General features: G+C 42.1%; 2 protein-coding genes across 8 annotated transcripts; both read left to right on the top strand.

The window, feature by feature from the left end:
- Positions 1-121: 121 nt before the first annotated feature.
- On the top strand, positions 122-6,625 carry LOC101171925 (histone-lysine N-methyltransferase SETDB1-B). 4 transcript variants are annotated; one of them, XM_023960142.1, is made up of 9 exons: positions 122-591; positions 872-1,179; positions 1,255-1,358; positions 1,436-2,083; positions 2,504-2,641; positions 4,300-4,492; positions 4,579-4,652; positions 5,433-5,623; positions 6,146-6,625. In XM_023960142.1, exons 2-9 carry the CDS (start codon positions 1,010-1,012, stop codon positions 6,245-6,247), a joined length of 1,620 nt encoding a protein of 539 aa, XP_023815910.1. In that variant the 5' UTR covers positions 122-591; positions 872-1,009; the 3' UTR covers positions 6,248-6,625. The 4 variants fall into 4 exon arrangements, with proteins under 4 accessions (XP_023815910.1, XP_023815909.1, XP_023815907.1 ...); XM_023960141.1 differs by having other exon boundaries at positions 2,501-2,641; XM_023960139.1 differs by having other exon boundaries at positions 1,436-2,089; positions 2,501-2,641.
- A 739-nt stretch (positions 6,626-7,364) lies between these two features.
- On the top strand, positions 7,365-16,620 carry LOC101162379 (dual specificity protein kinase CLK2). 4 transcript variants are annotated; one of them, XM_020707003.2, is made up of 14 exons: positions 7,392-7,547; positions 8,567-8,754; positions 8,858-9,131; positions 9,246-9,257; positions 10,034-10,124; positions 10,803-10,869; positions 12,702-12,818; positions 12,928-13,094; positions 13,235-13,329; positions 13,532-13,661; positions 13,983-14,065; positions 15,309-15,388; positions 15,476-15,575; positions 15,667-16,620. In XM_020707003.2, the coding sequence occupies exons 2-14, from the start codon at positions 8,567-8,569 to the stop codon at positions 15,853-15,855; spliced, it is 1,593 nt and encodes a 530-aa protein (XP_020562662.1). In that variant the 5' UTR covers positions 7,392-7,547; the 3' UTR covers positions 15,856-16,620. The 4 variants fall into 4 exon arrangements, with proteins under 4 accessions (XP_011479054.1, XP_011479053.1, XP_020562662.1 ...); XM_023959625.1 differs by having other exon boundaries at positions 7,393-7,547; positions 15,476-15,566; XM_011480752.3 differs by lacking the exon at positions 9,246-9,257 and having other exon boundaries at positions 7,365-7,547; positions 15,476-15,566.
- Positions 16,621-17,434: the final 814 nt, after the last annotated feature.

Genomic DNA, 17,434 nt, shown 5'->3' with positions numbered 1-17,434 from the left:
GTTTATAAAATGAAAAAATATCGGGATCAGAAAAAATGCTTGTGTTTACACCCCAGTCCAGAAGGTGGCGATGTTGTACCAACTAGTCGGTTTTCCCACATTCAATAATTATAAATGCAGACCATGCTTATGAACAATATGTGGCTCCTTATGCTGCAGACTGTAACCCACTGTTTTTCTGTAAAACTTATCATTCTATTTTTAAGCAATGTGTTAAATATAATCTATCGATATAAACAAAAGCCCTTGACCCACACTCCAGACCAAGTGGTGGCAGTAATGTTATTTACTATTTAAACACCCGAAGACGAAGAAAGCGCACTGACTGTTGTGTGGGTTTTCTGTTTTCTGAACAGAAGCAGAAATTACTTTTTAAATCACGATTTTCACTTTTGGAAGTGAGTGATTGGTTTTTTTTTTTTTGGCTGGTTTTCTGTTCCTACGGGTGTGAAGGAAACTACACCGCTTGAATCAGTTACTGATACAATTGGAATTTAATAGCCCCCCCCGCGAAAAAAAGATACCCAACCCACCACCCTGAGAAGAAAACTAAAAATGCACGCAAAGCATCACGCGCGGATCACCAACAAGGTAAGAAGCTACTTTGGATCATGTGAGAATGTAAATTTAACGTGGCGTGGATGGAGAAAGAAATATATAAATTTATATACACATACATGTGTGGGTGCGCGCGCGCGTGTGTGTGCATCTTGAAAGAGACATTGAAAATAAAAACAAGTGAAATTTGTTTAAAAATAAATTAAAACTAACATTGTTGCCACTTGAAAAATGGTGTTTATTCGTATAACAGCTGCTATTTATACATTTCCAGATTTTTCTTTTTCCTTGTTTCTGTCCCCTTTGCATTCAGCTTCTAACTATCTCCCCCAAATGAAGTCCAACTCTTAAGGCGCACAATCAAGACTCCCCCGCATCCACACCCCCACACCCCCCCCCACACACACACACACACAGCGTATGTGTTGTTGGACACATCCTGTGTTCAGTCATGGAGGAAGATGAGATGGAAATGGATGCAGAAGAGCTCCAGATGTGGGTCAGAGATCAGGTAGAGAAGGCCGAGCTGATCTCTCCAGCTCTCCTGCAGAAGTACGATGAACTTCACCGTCTCCTGGAAGGCAGACAGAATCAGACCAAACGGATGCTGCAACTCTGCCAGTGAGTCTGTCTTCTCTACTATTTCACTTCACCATCCTGGTGGTTTCTCCCGCACTGACTCCTGCTGCCCTGCAGGTCTTTAACAGCCTGTGAAAACCTTGCCAAGGAGCTGTATAGTGGACTTGGATGGGAGTATGAGGTCTTGGACTCCGATGAAGGGAACAAACCTCCAAGTAATGGTAAGAAACCATTATCAACGCGTCATAGGTGTGTACTGTTTTGAATTGTAAGTCTTTTTTCCTCATTTCTTTCTCAGGACACACTCTGCCGTCGTCCGCTAGCTCTGAGAATCTTTCATCTCCTTCTCCTGGAGGTCAAACCACTCAGTTACCAAAAACTCAAAAGACATTTGAGGATCAAAAAGTTCCCTTAGGTCTGAAAGAAAAAGCTGTTGTTGTTTTAAGAAGACTCAGTAGATCGCAGCTCGCCAAATTCATCAAAGTTCAGAATCCACCGGTGCTTCAGAATGGGAAAGGTGACGGGGACGATCTGAGGGAACCAGAGGTAGACTCCAACGATGAAGAGTTTCAGATCCCTGATAACATGACTCAAAAGAAGAGAAAAATCCATCACAAGAACCAAAACCTGGAGCAAAGACCCGTAAAAAGAATCAGAACTGATGTGGTGGATAAAACTGGCAGGGAAGCTCAGAAGATCCCGTCTCCCCGAGTCAGCCTCAGGATTGCTGCTTCAAGCCACGCCACAAAAGATCGGGAACGACAGTCGGAGACCGCAAAAACAGCAGCAGCAGCAGCAGCACGCCGGTCAGAACCAGCAAGACCGCGGTCCAAACCGGAAAAAACAAGAACGCCGCCTGCAACTGTAGAGAAGACACTGAAAGGTGGAGAGGACAACAAGGGGAGGCAGGCAGCAAGCGCTTCCTCTCCAGCAGGAAACCAGACCGGTAATGGTTGGTTTACAGTCTTATGTCACTTTTCTTAAGTTTTACATTTGCTTTTAAAGAGACCAAATATACCAAAACCTGTTTTATGAACAACAAAAGGTGGTATAAAATATGCAGTCCACTTAAGATGGGGAGGCTGTTTTTTTCACTTTAGAAATGTTTTTGTGACATTTTTCCCCGAGTTTGTTTCATAAGAAATAAATGTTTGAAGTTACATATCTGCAGCATTTTTTATTTTCCTGCAGCCTTTCCTGACTTCACTGGACCTTCTACCTGTTCCTGCTGGCCTTTCTCTGGCCTCCCTCAGAATTGTATCTGCATGAATTTGTCTGTTAGAAAAAGCAAACCCTTAAATGTGACGTTGGGTCCAGCCTGAAAGAGACCGGAACTCCACTGAATTGTGTCTTTCTGGAACAGCAGGAGTGGCCTCCGCAAAGAGCCAGACGAAGGTTCTGGCGAAGACGCCGCCAGAGGAGCTGACGCCAAACACGAGCGTCCTGGCAAGGAAAACGGGGCTGCACTGGGAGCTGGGGAAAATTACAAAAATAGTAAGCAAGGGTAAGAACTGAAACTTCACTTAAATGTTGGGCAGTCAGAGAAGATCCTGCTGTCCATTTTCCATCAACTATTCAAAAACGAGAATTCAATTGAGGCCTGAAATGAACCAACACAACTCAATGACGTTCCATAGTAAAGGGCAAAGGAAAGTGAGTCTGTTTGAGTTGTTGATTACAAATGTTTGAAATGGATACTGAAATCAGGCTTTGAGCTCAGTTTGGTGCACTTTCTAACATGGTTGGAACTGCAAAACTTCTTATTTCCAGGGTTTTGCTTCAGGCCAAACATGATCTGCAGCTTATCACAGATTTTAAACCATTTCAAAGACTTTAAAAGCATGATTACTTTTCTACTTACATGTGCTTTCACAATAGACCAGTGCTTCTCAATTATTTTTTGCAACCCCCCCCCCCCCCACACACACACACACACACACTCTCGCTGGGGTGACAATATATTAGATTAGTATCTATAGAAATTGTTTAAGTATAGCTAAAATTGTATTTTTTAACATTAACAAAAGAAAAAAAGCAATATAAATCCACTTTCAACACATATTAATTTTATTTAGCCACACAGAAACCCTGTTATAGTCTAAAACAGAAAAGAAGCTTAAAGTGCCTGAAATAAAAAAAATCTGTCATTCCTTATTGAAACTAGAAACAACAGAATGACATTATTATGAGGTGAGTCATCTAAAGGCACGTGATGATTCTGGTGTTGCGCAACAGAGGGAGCGCTCTGGGTCTGCGTTCCTGAGCCCACTACCCCTCCCCTCTCTTTCTCACACACGCGTGTGCGAGGAGACGGGAACACGCAGCTGCAGGGACGGCACTTCAGTTTCAGGCTGTTACAAACTCTGTGATAGAACAGATCATAGGGAACCAATAGAGGCGCAGATTTTTTTCCAAGCACTGAGCCGCTGTCACCGCCCCCCTTTTGCGTCCCGAGCAAGTGTCCATATTATCTGTACCTAAAACTGCTACTACTGGGCGAGGGGGGGCGCGCCCCACTATTTGAGAAACACTGCAATGGACTAACATAAATCCCCATTTTTCTTTTGCTTTGTGCTAAAGTTGTCGGTTTGTCCTAGCTTTTCATCCAGTTGCTTAACCTACCAGACAGACATTTAAAGCCCCACTCCGATCATCTTTCCATCGATTTTCAAAGTGGTCTTTTCATGATCATGACGCCGTTTTTAAGAAAAATCCAAAACCCTGTGTAGTTTTTTAGGACGTAGTTTCTGCAGAGCGGCAGGAGTTCATTAGCAATTCACCTCTGAGTTGTGGACTGTGGAACTATTGGTGCAGAGCAACCCCGCGCCCCCCTTCCCCTCTGGACCTAGTAGTCCTTCTACTAGGACCTTCTACGTCACAAATACGGTCTTTTTCAAACATTATTTTACATTACTTTACTCTTGCCTCCCAACGGTTTGAATAAAGAACTAAGTCGCAGCTTCTCCTCTGACACAGAAGTTCCTCTGGGTAGTCTCCTGGGCCCACCGACGTTTGTACTCACAAGTTACATGCCTGGTTTCTAACAAATACCTGTGTGGCGTTCAGGGTTGAGCATAAAGTTCATTATAATTATCAGTATAGGGTAGAATTATGATTGAGCATCAAAAAAAGAAATGCGTTTTTTTTTTGTTTGTTGGTCAGGTGATGGCGGGGTGAAATACAAGATCAATTTTGACCAGAAAGGAAAGCGCTTGGTGTCTGGTCACCATATGGCCTTTAAATCCGTGGCAAAGGTAGATCAGCTGGATATCGGCTCCCGTGTGGTGGTCCAACGAGGTGAGAAGTACCTTCCAGGTATCCTGGGAGAGGTCCCTTCCAGAAAGAACCGCATGAGGTGTGCATTTTTTGATAAATCTACGTTTACATGGTCCATATCACATCAATCATAATTTATTTGATTAATAAATTTCCACCTTTTAGATTCCTGGTTTTCACCGATGACGGCGCAGCAGTTTATGTTGGATTACCTTTACTGCACGTGGTGTGCAGACCGTGTACGTTTGAAATGCTTTCAGCTTTTACTAATTAAGATGTTGATCTGGATGTTTGAAATGTTGTATACAAAATGGAAAAAAAAAACCTTTATTGATCCCACAAAGGAGAAGTTACTACCATAAATTAGGTAGTTTCCCCTTTGTGGGATCAATAAAGTTTTATTCTATTCTATACCAAAAATATTTTTACTAAGGCTGTCATTAGCTGCGGTTACATGTGCAAAATGTCTTTGATCGGATTAGAATTGAACTGTGTACCCAGAAAAACTTTATCCGATAATAACAAACGTTGACATACGCCACACTTTCGGTCGGAACAAATCATTTGAACATGCGCAGGACAGTCGTAAACAAATTTTGATCCGAACGAGTCTGACAGGCGCCGAGTATTCTGAACGGTGTGGTCACATGACGCATTTTGGTTCTGATCAGGCGTTCATTCCGATTACTTTTGTCCATGTAACCACGGCTACTGACTGGATGTAAAATCCAATCAGGTCCTCCACATCTGATAAAAATCGTCCTGAAAACATCCTAAAAATAGGCTAACATGGTCTTAAACTGTTTCCATTCTTAAGCTAACTAAAATATGTAGCATAGAATAAAAATAAAATCAACACTATCTGACATGTTTGAAAAGCGGAGAGGTAAAAAAGCAGATTTGGAGCCAAGCTGAATTTAGCGATAACATGTCTCTTTTTTTTTTTTTTCCCCTGGAATTCACATCTCTGTTTCTGTTGTGATCCCAATAAAAACTTTATTATCCCATTCCTGTGACAGTGGAAGACCCGTTGGATGACATTCAGGACAAGGATCACTGGACTTTCATGAAGCAGTACTTGCAGGATTGGCCTTTCCCCCCCCAGAGCCAGTACAAGGTTGGGGAGGTCATGAAGGCAGAACATCGGGGAACCCAGCAGGACTGCAAGGTTCTGCTCATCGACAGTAGCTTGTTGAAAGTCGTTTTCCAGGTTTGCACCCCCTCATTGTTTTCCTGTTTCTCTTTCTGTATTATAGTATCTTCCGCCTTTTTTTTGCTGCTTAACTCCTTCCATTTTTCAGCTATTTTAACCATTCAACTATTAAAATGTTCGGCTCTTTCAGCTTTTTCCAGCTATGACTTTTGGTCCTTCAAATCCTTGAACTTTTCAAGATATTCCAGTATTTCCAGGATTTTTGCCTCCATTGAAATACATGGAGAATCCTTGGTGCAGAAGCTCGCTGGTTCGAGACCCGGCTCTGGCATTTTTCACAAAAATATCTTTTATGATTATTGTGCTGTTTTCACTTTATTTATGGTCAACTTTGATGATTTCCTTCTTTTTTATGAATTATTTTTCCAATTATTAGCCTTTAAATTTTATTTTCATTCAGCAATATAGCATTCAAACCTGCATTTTCTTCTGGAAATGCAGATCTTTCTAGTTTCTAGTGTTATCTTTGTGTGGTTCCTTTTTTTTGTGAGCTTTTGTGGTTTGTGTGGTCTTTCCCAGAGTGACGGGCACACAGAGTGGATCTACAGAGGCTCCTTACGGCTGGAGCACATGCTGAAACTGAGGCGCTGGATGATGTCCAAAAATAAGAAGAAAACCTGATCGTGTTTATCAACATGTGTCTGAAGTTATTTCAGAAAAGAAGTTGCAGAAGGAGGACATTAATTGTCGAGGTGCGCTGTTATCGAGGAACTTCCTTGTGAACAGTTGAATGGATTTTATTTAGTGTCTCTAAAAGTAAAATCTACATCTGAAGCATCTGTGGACATTACGCTGCTTTACTTCACTTTTTGTTCACTTTGTATTACATTAATTATGGATTCATGCTTACTTTAATGTAGTTTTTAGTCTTAATAAAATGTCTATTTTTCTGCTTGTTCTTCTTTTAGCCTGAAATGTGATTATAAGCAAAACATCTGCTGTTTATGACTGAAAAAATAAATGAAAAAAATCAAAATAAATTCAAATAATCTGCAATTATTAATCTTATTCCAATTTATTGTTATAGTTTTGAAAATGTTAATGTACTGGTTAGCCTCTCATTAGTAAACCGTCCGTTCTTGTTACAATTATTTATAAAAATCCCTTTGATTCTGGTCTGTATTTGTGTTAAAGACGCAAAAGATGGTTTTCATTATTTTTAAACATTAAAAAATGTGAAGGTCTCAAACTTTTTAAATCCATTTTTGATTTCATTCAAACTAAATGTTTTTATTTATTTAAAACCACGTTTGTTTGGAAAACAGTTTACTTACAGATAAAACAAGAGCAAATGTGGAACTTTCATTAATTAAAATGAATTATTCTTACTTTAGATCTAAATAATTGCTGTGTTTTGGATGGAAATAACGATTTTCATTACATTTTAAACCTGGAAAACATGAGGACAAATTTATTTTGGGATTTTTAAATTACGTTAAATTTACTTTTATATTGATTGTTCATTTTGGGGAAGCAACAAGGAACAGCAGCCACAAATAAATACATTTTTTAAAATGTGGCCAGATGTGAAAGTTTAAACTACCTCAAAATCAAATGTATTTATGTAATGACCAGATTTAGATAATTTGTTGCCCAATCTTTTTCTTTAAGTTTCATTCTATTGCAAACTCGCTTCCATGGAAATAAAACAATATTAATCTCGATAAGTATGATTTAATCCCAGATTAGAAAGGACTACGGTTTCCTAAAATGTCATGGAAGTATTTTGGAAAGAGGAGACGTCCTCGCGCGCGGAGGCGGGGCCAGCGGCAGCAATTTGAAGCAGAAGCTGCGCTGCCTGCCGCGGGCCTCAGGCGGACGACACCAACCGAGCACCAGGCTAGCAAGAATTTTGCCGAGAAATATTATCGCCACCACGGATTTCTTATGGGATAAACGCACAGGCCTCGCTGCTAAAACGGTAAATAGTTTCTAGCTTTCTTTCGTGTCATTTATTTCCAAGTTTGACGGCAGTTTGTACATTAGCTTGCTGTTACGGAGCTGATAAATCCAGCTAAGCTAAGATGGCGGTCTAGTTATTTACATTAGCAAGATGCTAGCATGGAGTAGCTACCAACTAAACACCGATATCTTGAATTTATATAGAACGCGTTTTTTCTGGTGTCATTTATCACCAGGTTTGGGTGCGGTGGTTATTTTTTTGTCGATCTTAACGTTTTTAAGAGTAAACAAATCAAATCATGTTTCAGACGTTACTTGGAGGACTCGGATTTTTTCCCCCGTCAATTAAACGATCTGGTTTAGCAAAGGTTCAAACAAACTTGATAGAAATGCTGTTAAATATACGGGAACTCAGAGCGTCCTGCTCTTCATTATCACTGTATTATGATTTTTAGTGTTGATAGTTTTTAAATGAACTGTCTGTTATTAACGGAGGCGGTTCTGCTGCTCGGAGTTAGTGCAGATGGTTTAGTCTGGCTCCTCTGATGTTGCAGTGTTGCTCCTGTGGGATTGTAGTTCTGGCTCCTGCAATCCCGCAGGAGCTGGGGTTGCAGTCTGGATCTTCTGGGGTTGTTGCAGTGTTGCTCCTGCAATCCCCAGGATTGGCTCCTGGGGATTTCGGTCTTGCTCCTGAAGAAATGCAGTCTGGCTCCTGCGGGGTTAGTGTCTTGCTCCTGAAGAAATGCAGTCTGGCTCCTGCTTGGATTGCAGTCTTGCTCCTGCAGGTTTGCCGTGTGGCTCCTGCGGGGTCTCGTGACACATTTTTATGTTCTCAATCAATGCAGCTATCTCTGAGGAAGCCGTCCCAACCCAGTTACACTTGGATTAAAATATATGTTTGGGATTCCTCATAAATCTGATACCAAGATTATTCATCTTTTCATATAATTCAACATGTAAAATATAAGTCTTTGTCCAGTTTTGACTGATGATGGTTTTTCTGTGGATTTATCGGTTTTCTTTCTCTCACTCCTGCAGATGCCTTACACAAGACGGTATTCGTCTTCTGACAGAGACAGTCGGACCAGCTACCCGGACCGCTACCGAGACAGAGGAAGGAGACAAAGGTACAGAAGATCACCCACCTACTCATCCAGCAGTGACCGAGAGCGTGACCGAAGAGGGCGGGGACACAGACCCAACGGAAGCTATGGAAGAACCAGGAGGTTTGTCTCCAAGAGCTGCAGTTTTTGTTGGTTTTCCTCTCCAAATTTCAAAAGAATCTCCTTTTTTGATGCAAATCTTTGTGTTTTTACTTGTCTTGTACAGTCGCAGCTATGACAATCGCTCAATGGAGCATCGACCGTACGACCGAAGATACTGTGAAGGATACCGACGACTCGATCCCAGCCGAGATCAAGACCGGGACCGGGAGCCCCACGGCACAGCTGAGAGCTTTTATCCACGAGAATTCTCCCCCAACTTGTACGACTACCGACGCGGCCGTGAGAAAGAGCGGGAAAGGTCCTACCAGAGGAAAGGCAGCAGGCGTAAGCACAAACGAAGGCGGCGTAAAACCAGGTCCTATAGCCAATCCTCCTCGGTGAGTACGACCATGTCTGAGACGGTGCTTTAGCGCTTTCTTCATCTTCTCCTCTTCAACCTTTCTTCTCTTCCTTTAGTCTATCTCTTTCTCTAACCGTTCCTTTTTTTACAGCTTGTGGAATTGGTAAGTAGTATATTTTATGATTTGATTTTGTTCTGTTTTTTTTTTATTACACTTTTGCAGAAATTGGCATTCCGTTTTCAGGGCATTTTCATTTTTTGGCAATAACATCTTAGTCATTCCTTAGACCAAATTTTGGAGGTTTCTTATTCCTAAACATCTAATCAACTTTTATTTTGTAGTGGTAGTTGATTTCTAAGATTGCATAGAAAAGTGAAAATGTTCTTTCAAAAATCATAAGTAGCCTTTAACAAATTTGCCCTTTTAGTTGTTTTTTCTCTTTATTCTGTTAATTAAACCACACCTTTAAGGTAGTTTAACTTGAGGAACTCCTAGGTAAAAAAAAATGGATGTGGTTCATTTTTGGAAGTATTTCTGCTTGAGCTGGTCTCCTTCAGTAACTTTTTTCTTCCATCGTTCTTCCAGAATGTCAGTCTGAAAAGTTTTTTTTTTTGATAAATGCCTGTTTTTATTGGTTTGAGATGATGAATGGAAATGCCAGATGCTTCTTTGTTTGTGAGCAGTCATGGTTTGGAAGGTAGAGGGGGGAGAGGAGCAGAGGACGACAAATGATGTTTTACTTTCCTTGCACTATATCGTTATCTATTTCCTTCACGTGCTGTCATGCGTGAATCGCCCCATGACCACGAAATCCACCTACTACTACTACCACCACCCTCCTCCTCCCTCCTCATCCACCTGTGCCAACACTGAAACCCCCGCGTCCCCCCCCCCGGTCGTGTTGTGACCTGCTGATGGCGGTCTGGGTGAAAAAACAGAGGAGCAACAGCCGGACGCGGGCACTGAGTGTGAGGGACGACGAGGAAGGGCACCTGATCTGTCGGAGTGGGGACGTCCTGCAAGAGAGATGTACTCACTGCCACTACTCTATCGTAACCCTTCTCCATATGAGTATTACAGCATAGAGCATTTACATGACACAAGGAGTGCCTGATGACGATGATGATGATGATGATGATGCCTTGCTAGAATGCTCTTCGCTCTTGCTGAATTAGCAGGGTGGACTGCAGAAATGTTGAACAATTTAAGATGGACTATAGCTTTATTTTCTTCTCCCACCCCCCCTACTTTAGCCGCTTAGGCTGTGGAGCATTTTTCCGTTTCACAGGTTACTCGACTTCGCTAGAGTTCACCTTGTAGTTGTGAAGCTCAGAGCTTCATCTTATCAACCCCAGCTTGTCTGTTGTTTACAGGGAATCCACACAGTTTAGCAGCTCGCATTCAACACTTACTGTCACTTTAGCAACACTTTAGCCTTTACCACATTGACATCACACTTTTAAATTCATTTAGAACATCACGACGATTCAAATTTAGTCATTTAAAGAGTGGAGTGCCTTACGGCTGCCTCCTCTGTTAATTACGGATCAGAACGTTAGACCGGGTAGGCGGCTGTCTTCAGACTGGGATGGGCGATCAGTGACATGCCTGTCTGTCTATACGTTGTCGTTTGCGGTCGTCTAACACCTTTCTTCTTCTTTTGCCCCACTTTCCCCTCCTTTCCCCTCCTCTCATGTGGTGTTGCAGATGAGATCGTCGGCACTTTGGGGGAGGGCACCTTTGGGAGGGTGATGAAATGCATCGACCATCGAAGGTGAGGGTCCGCTCAGCCTGGACCGTCTTTTCTTCTCTGTCATAAAAAAAAACTAAAAAAACATTTGCCCATGGAGGCAGTCGTGGATTTTAGAGCTATTGTTGTTACAAAATTCTGAAGTAAATCTGGTTTTCTGTTGACAAAACTACAAGACTTTAGATGAAAAGTGGAAACATTCACCAAACATTCCCCAAAACTTTAGATTTATCTCAGGAAGGATACATTTAACTGAATCTAAGTGTGTTAAACCTATTGATTAGAGCTGGACTGAGTGAGTATGCACCCATAGAAAATGATGTAGTATTTCCTGATTTATCCCTGGAGACGCGTTCCCTAAATCAGTGTTTTTCAACCAGTGTGCCGCACACACTAGTGTGCCGTGGGAGATGGTCAAGTGTGGGGTGGGAACTTGCCCTCATTAACTGATCTAAAAACATTTCCCATCTCCAGGAAATCAGCTCTTTGTTCATCCAAACAGGTCCTGATAAAACACTGAGTAGTTAGGAATATAAAAGATCTTAAAATTACTTTTTCTTTGTGTTTATTTAATTCTATTAAAGACATTTTGATAAGAATGACTGTACCGCGATTTACCTGCAGCTATGACAGTTTGCCAAAAGGTCCCGCACCTTTGCCTGTCTCCGCCAATCATTCTTGAAGGCTTAATCACATGTCATCAGTCTGACCAATCAGAAGTGCTTAAAGTCTTCACTTCCTTGTTCTTAATTCTGCTGATAAAGTCGCTCAGTTCTAACAAAAATACCAGCTAAAGTTCGTCTTTAGCGGTGTAACTTTCCACAGAGTCTGGTGTCAGACCGTGGAACAAGTGAACAAAACAATGAAGCTCCGAGACGCGAGTCTTTCTGCAAGTTTTTGGCAGTTTCACACTACATCTCCCATGATGCATTGGCTTAAAAGGACAGCGCACAATGAGTTGTCCTTGTGAAACGTCTTGAAACCACAACAAACAAACAGTTTCTAAATTTTCTAATTTAACTTTCACTTCATCTGTTAGAAAGAACAACCGCAACTTCCTGCTTTTTCTGCCACAATTATCACAAAAATGCACGTGAGATTGCAGGGGGGGTGGCTGTCGATCAATACAGACCATGAATTTCTGTTTTTTTTGGGGGTTTTTTTGGGATGCTGGTGTGCCGCGGGATTTTTGTCAAGGTTAAAGTGTGCCGTGGCTCAAAAAAGGTTGAAAAACACTGCCCTAAATAATTCCCTATAGATCAAATCTGGTGGGAATACAGAAGTTTAAGGCATTGAAACTCTTCACTAAAATAAGTCGGCATGCTAAGGTAACCCAGGATGTCGCAAAGTACCACTGTCATTCAGTCGCCATTTTTCTGTGATACGGACGTCACCACGTTGTAGGCAGAGCTCATTAGTAAGCAGTGATTGGTCTGAGTCAATATTTCTACGGCAACCACTCTGGCCAATCGGAGTGAGCTTTGGAAGTCCCCGCCCCTACACCAAATCTGTCAAACTTTATGTTGGACGTATTGAGGCATTTGATTGGAAACGTGAATATCTTGAACTACAGGAAAATATAATGAAAAAAGGGATTATCAAGAAAATGTAAATAAAAATGTTTTCAAAGCAATAATGGTTCTTCTGACCAATAGAATGACAGCTGTTTGTTTCTCTATAACAGTAAATGGGATTTTGGCCTGCGGTCACTTCCTGTTTGGAACGCCAGGGGGGAGGGGTCACTCAGTCCAGTTCTCCTAAACAGTCAATGTTTATACTGTCGATTTTTTTATTTTATTTTATTTATTTATTTTTCCCCCCTCAAAAAGCTTTATTTAAGTTGTCTTGTGTCACAGGGGAGGAGTCAGCGTCGCTCTGAAAATCATCAAGAATGTGGAGAAATACAAGGAAGCTGCTCGTCTGGAGATCAACGTGTTGGAGAAGATCAACGAGAAAGATCCTGATAACAAATTGTTAGTTCTGACCGTCGTGGATCTGCATTTAGATGGATTTGAAATTGATTGCACAAACGTCCCCATCAGCCGATCTCTGCTCACAGGACTGTCGTTGCTTATTCCACAGCTTATGTGTACAGATGTATGACTGGTTCGACTATCACGGTCACATGTGTCTGTCCTTCGAGCTGCTGGCTCTCAGCACATTTGACTTTCTGAAGGAGAACAACTACCTGCCCTATTCCATCGGTCAGGTCAGACACATGGCCTACCAGATCTGCCTCGCTGTGAAGTGTAAGAATTTTTATGTTTTTTGTTGTTGGTTTTTTAAAGGCATTTGTGTTTCCAGAGTTCAAAGGTGTTCCTGTTAGACGTCATTTAACCACAAGGGGGCGCCATGGGCTCTAAAGTGAGCAGTTTTGTTCTCTTTACAGTTCTGCATGACAGTAAGCTGACGCACACAGACCTGAAGCCTGAGAACATCCTGTTTGTGAATTCTGACTTCACCATGTCTTACAATGTGGAGAAGGTGAGGTTTCTCTACATTAAACCTTCCTTTTTAGCATTTTAATTGATATTGCTTTTATTTGTGTGTTTTAGCGGGTTAAATAAAAAGTTTGTTTATTTAGATTTATAGAATTTTTGATTGAAACCTTTTATCAAAGTTTTTCCAACACATGAACTGTCCATCATTTAAGACAGTTCTATATGACAAACCTTTGGTTCTGCAGAAACGGGAAGAGCGCACCGTGAAAAATACCTCGGTACGAGTGGTGGACTTTGGGAGCGCCACATTTGACCACGAGCACCACAGCACCATCGTGTCGACGCGGCATTACCGAGCTCCTGAAGTCATTCTAGGTGAGCGCTTCTCTTATCAAGCTGACGATCTGAGGGCCGTGAAGAAGAAACGGATGAAAGTCGGTCAGTTTATCCAGCTTAAGAAAGTTAATTCTCTATCTGCTGGAAAAAGTTGAGCATTTTCTGTTGTAAAGAACAGAAATGTCAGACTTCCAGGTCTGACGTTTTCCAGCTGACCTCATAAATGCAGCGCGGTCACGCGGCTCTTCATTATTCCTCATACATGGGAATGTCACGAGAGGAGCTTTTTTGTTGTTGTTTTTTTTAAGTTTGTCTCATGAATTCACCTTTTCACGAGTCCTGACTTGTTTTGCCGTGCAGAGCTGGGTTGGAGTCACCCCTGTGACGTGTGGAGCATCGGCTGCATCCTCTTCGAGTACTACTTAGGCTTCACTCTGTTTCAGGTACGTAACCTGTAGGTCATTGCTCGTGCCGCCGAGGACGTAACTGTGATTATCCTAAACAGAAATATGGAGAAAGTGTGTATTCTGTCACATTAAAACTTCTCATGTTTGAATCCCTTTAATCTGGGATGTCCTGATCCAGTTAGTGATCAGAAAGCGGGTCTGATTGGGTAGTTTGAGACTTAGGATCAAAAAGTCATGAACTGATCCGTGTTTTAAAACATTTCCGTTTTACTGCAAGTTTAATGTAAATAAGAGTTAACGTAACTTCAATTACACTCCAAATGACCCTCGTCTACATAGGAGGCGAACATCTAACATAAAAGAGCTTCATCTGATTGGTCAATGATGTAAAGGAGTCCATCTGATTGGTCAATGCATAAAGGGATTTACTTCAGACTTCCATAGATTGTTTTAGCACATTTAAGGTTACTAGTTATAGAAATTTTCGGCATCTTTTGCGATATACGTATTGCACAGCTCGATATCGCCATAACGATAAATTTGCGATTAATTGTGCGGGCCTACTGCTGTGTATTTGTAAAATACTAGAGGTCTGGAATTATTTGAATTCCTGGATTTCTGTCCTATTTACAAGTTCAACAAACAAGGACTGCTTGGAAAAATGAAATACACATTTTCAGACATTTAACTTGATGGACCTTGTCAGTTATTTTATTAAATTAGATAACGTTCTTTATCCCACGATGGGGAAATTCTAATTCCAAATGGGGAAATTTGCCGTTCCACATTACTCAAACTGTCAATGCTGATGACCTTTTTGGGGTCACGGCATTGCTATGTGGCTGTGGTTGGCAAACACACCGGTGCATTCAGACACTGCTGAATATTAAAATGAAGAGAAAACCCGAATCTGTGTATTCAATGTATTCATTTTTTTTTTACATGTTACAAAAGTATCGGATCTGGACTCGGTACCGGCACATACCAAAAATCAGATGACTGAAATCCTAAAAATCTGATGGGGAGATCACTAGTTTTTATGACAGACTGTTAGGCTTACTTAACCTTAACCAGGGACCAAATCCAAGTCCCCGATCGGTCCAAGTTCAACTGATTTAACTTTGAATGCGCGTTCAATGGCCGCACGTGTTTACGCAGATATAAAAACTCCCCAACAGACGCCTGACGTGCGCTTTTACGCATCGCAGGACAGGAAGCAGAATGTTTGTTGTTTTCGAGACTTCTCTTTAAGTCCCGACCTGTCGTCTTTATGTTTCAGACTCACGATAACCGCGAGCATTTGGCCATGATGGAAAGAATTCTGGGCCCGGTTCCCTCCAGGATGATCCGCAAGACTCGGTAGGAGAACCAAAGAAGACGTGGCGGCCACAAACGAAGCAAATCCACTCAGATGACGATTTCCATTTTCTGACCTGTGCTGTTTAGGAAGCAGAAGTATTTCTACCGCGGTCGCCTGGATTGGGATGAGAGCTCCTCTGCAGGAAAATATGTCCGAGAAAACTGCAAACCCTTACGGGTGAGTGAAGTAAGAACAGTTCACTATGAAGACTAAGCGTTTTATTCTGATCCCGGTTGAATTCCAAGCGGCCGTGCTGATCTGTGGGGTTTTTCCATAGCGTTATCTGCTGTCGGAGGCGGAGGAGCACCACCAGCTGTTCGACCTGATAGAAAGCATGTTGGAGTACGAGCCGGCCAGGAGGCTGACGCTGGCCGACTCCCTCAAACACCCCTTCTTCGAGAACGGGGGCGCCAGCGATGCTGCCGGCAGCAAGAACTGGGATAGCAACCGGGACATCAGCCGGTGACCCTCCGGCCTGCAGAGACTCGACCGAGGAGATGGAGTCCTTCCCACGTAAAAGCGGAGCCTCAAAAGAAGTCGGTGTTGGCGGCGTGGACGTTCTCCATCTGCTCCCTTTGCTTCTGCGGCCAAACTCTGCCCCCAAACTCTGAAATCAACACCGGTAATATCCGACTCGTTGGCTGAAGCCGGCCTCCGTGCAGCTCCCGTCTTCCTTTGGACCTTCCAGAACCTTCGTCCTCGCCGCGTGAGAGCTCCCATCAGCGCGAAGAAGAAACGTCTTCCATTTCTGACGTCTGAGGAAGATCCATCGTTCACAAAACATGAACGTTTTTAAAAGGACGACACCCCCCCCACCTTGCTCACTTGGTCCCGTGTGCCGGTGAGCTGATTGGCTCTCTGCCCGCAGGAGCCCGCCGTGCTGATGGATATTTGTTAAACTGTTTTTTTTGTTTTGTTTCCTAAATGTGTGTATCTGCGCATGGAGAGGTGAGGGGCTGCGTTCTGGTGGTCTGTTCTTCTTCTCACATCATTTAACCTCTTCCTCGTTTCGGTGACCCCACAGCTCCCCCTGCTGGTATTTATTATTATTTTTCCTTCTCGTTTAGGTCACGGTGCCCTGTTCTCATTCTGTACATTATTTTTGTTGGGTTTTTTTTGTATGAGATTCTGAGCGTATAGAATTGTATATATGTACCATTGTGTAGAATTAAAGTCTTGCCTAAAGGCCGCCGGAGCTGCTGGTGGCGCTTTGGGTCTTTGCTCCTGAAAACGCAGAATTCTCTATCCGTTTTCCAGACAACTGAAGAAAACATTTCAGTAAATTCACCGGAATCATACATCACTAAAGATACATTTGACATTTATGTCCAGCAGCCGTCCTCAACAGAGGGACCAGATTTTTTTTCCCCCCACAATTTTTCTTTCTTTCTGCGCCTTTTAGCTGAAATTTCCACGTTTTTTACATTTTCTTGAAATTTCCACCTGGAAACACTAGTACCCAGTTAAAAATTAATTTTGGACCATCTGGATCCAAAAAAAAAAACGAAGAAAAAATATGACATCATAGCGGGAGAAACCATTAATGAGTGGGACCCAAATCACTTATGGGGTTAAAAAACATTTCAAAGTTTACTAAAGCAACAAAAGCGTGGGATATTCAAAAAAAAGTGTTGAAATTATTATGGGATGGTCGCAGGACATATGGCTTGGTGGCCATATTGTGTTTTTTTTTTGTTTTTTTTTATACATTTTTGCACAATATGGGAAAAGGGAACTTGTTCAAGCGGTCTGCATTAAATTTCTTACAACGCCACAGGGATAAGTCTAGAAACGAGGTATGGTGACCTCTGACCTCTGGAAGAGGCCAGCCTTCAGTCACTTCTACAAATTGAAACTCCTCTCAGGGATTTTGACCTATCACCTCCTAACTCCTAAATCCTACTTCGTTGGGAGTTTTTAAATTTTTTTTACTGAACGGCGTTCAAAAATAGCATTCCGGTGTTGCTCACACATTTATTTACCGGGATATTGAGAATTTTTTTGTAGCTGAAGGAAACGATAAACACATCTGTTGCCAAGGAAAT

This window comes from Oryzias latipes, chromosome 11 (genome assembly GCF_002234675.1).
Source record: "Oryzias latipes chromosome 11, ASM223467v1".
In the NCBI taxonomy this organism is placed as follows: Eukaryota; Metazoa; Chordata; class Actinopteri; order Beloniformes; family Adrianichthyidae; genus Oryzias; species Oryzias latipes.
Note: the sequence above shows the minus strand (reverse complement) of the source record. Positions and strands in the feature narration are given on the sequence as shown.

Bases quoted from the DNA above. Each gene is read 5' to 3' on its own strand.
- LOC101162379 (XM_020707003.2), top strand. From the start codon at position 8,567: ATGCCTTACACAAGACGGTATTCGTCTTCTGACAGAGACAGTCGGACC. The intron at 10,125-10,802 runs GTACTCACTGCC...GTGGTGTTGCAG, and splicing joins GGACGTCCTGCAAGAGAGAT to ATGAGATCGTCGGCACTTTG. The intron at 13,330-13,531 runs GTGAGGTTTCTC...TTGGTTCTGCAG, and splicing joins TGTCTTACAATGTGGAGAAG to AAACGGGAAGAGCGCACCGT.
- LOC101171925 (XM_023960139.1), top strand. From the start codon at position 1,010: ATGGAGGAAGATGAGATGGAAATGGATGCAGAAGAGCTCCAGATGTGG. The intron at 4,653-5,432 runs GTACGTTTGAAA...TTCCTGTGACAG, and splicing joins GCACGTGGTGTGCAGACCGT to TGGAAGACCCGTTGGATGAC. The intron at 5,624-6,145 runs GTTTGCACCCCC...GGTCTTTCCCAG, and splicing joins TGTTGAAAGTCGTTTTCCAG to AGTGACGGGCACACAGAGTG.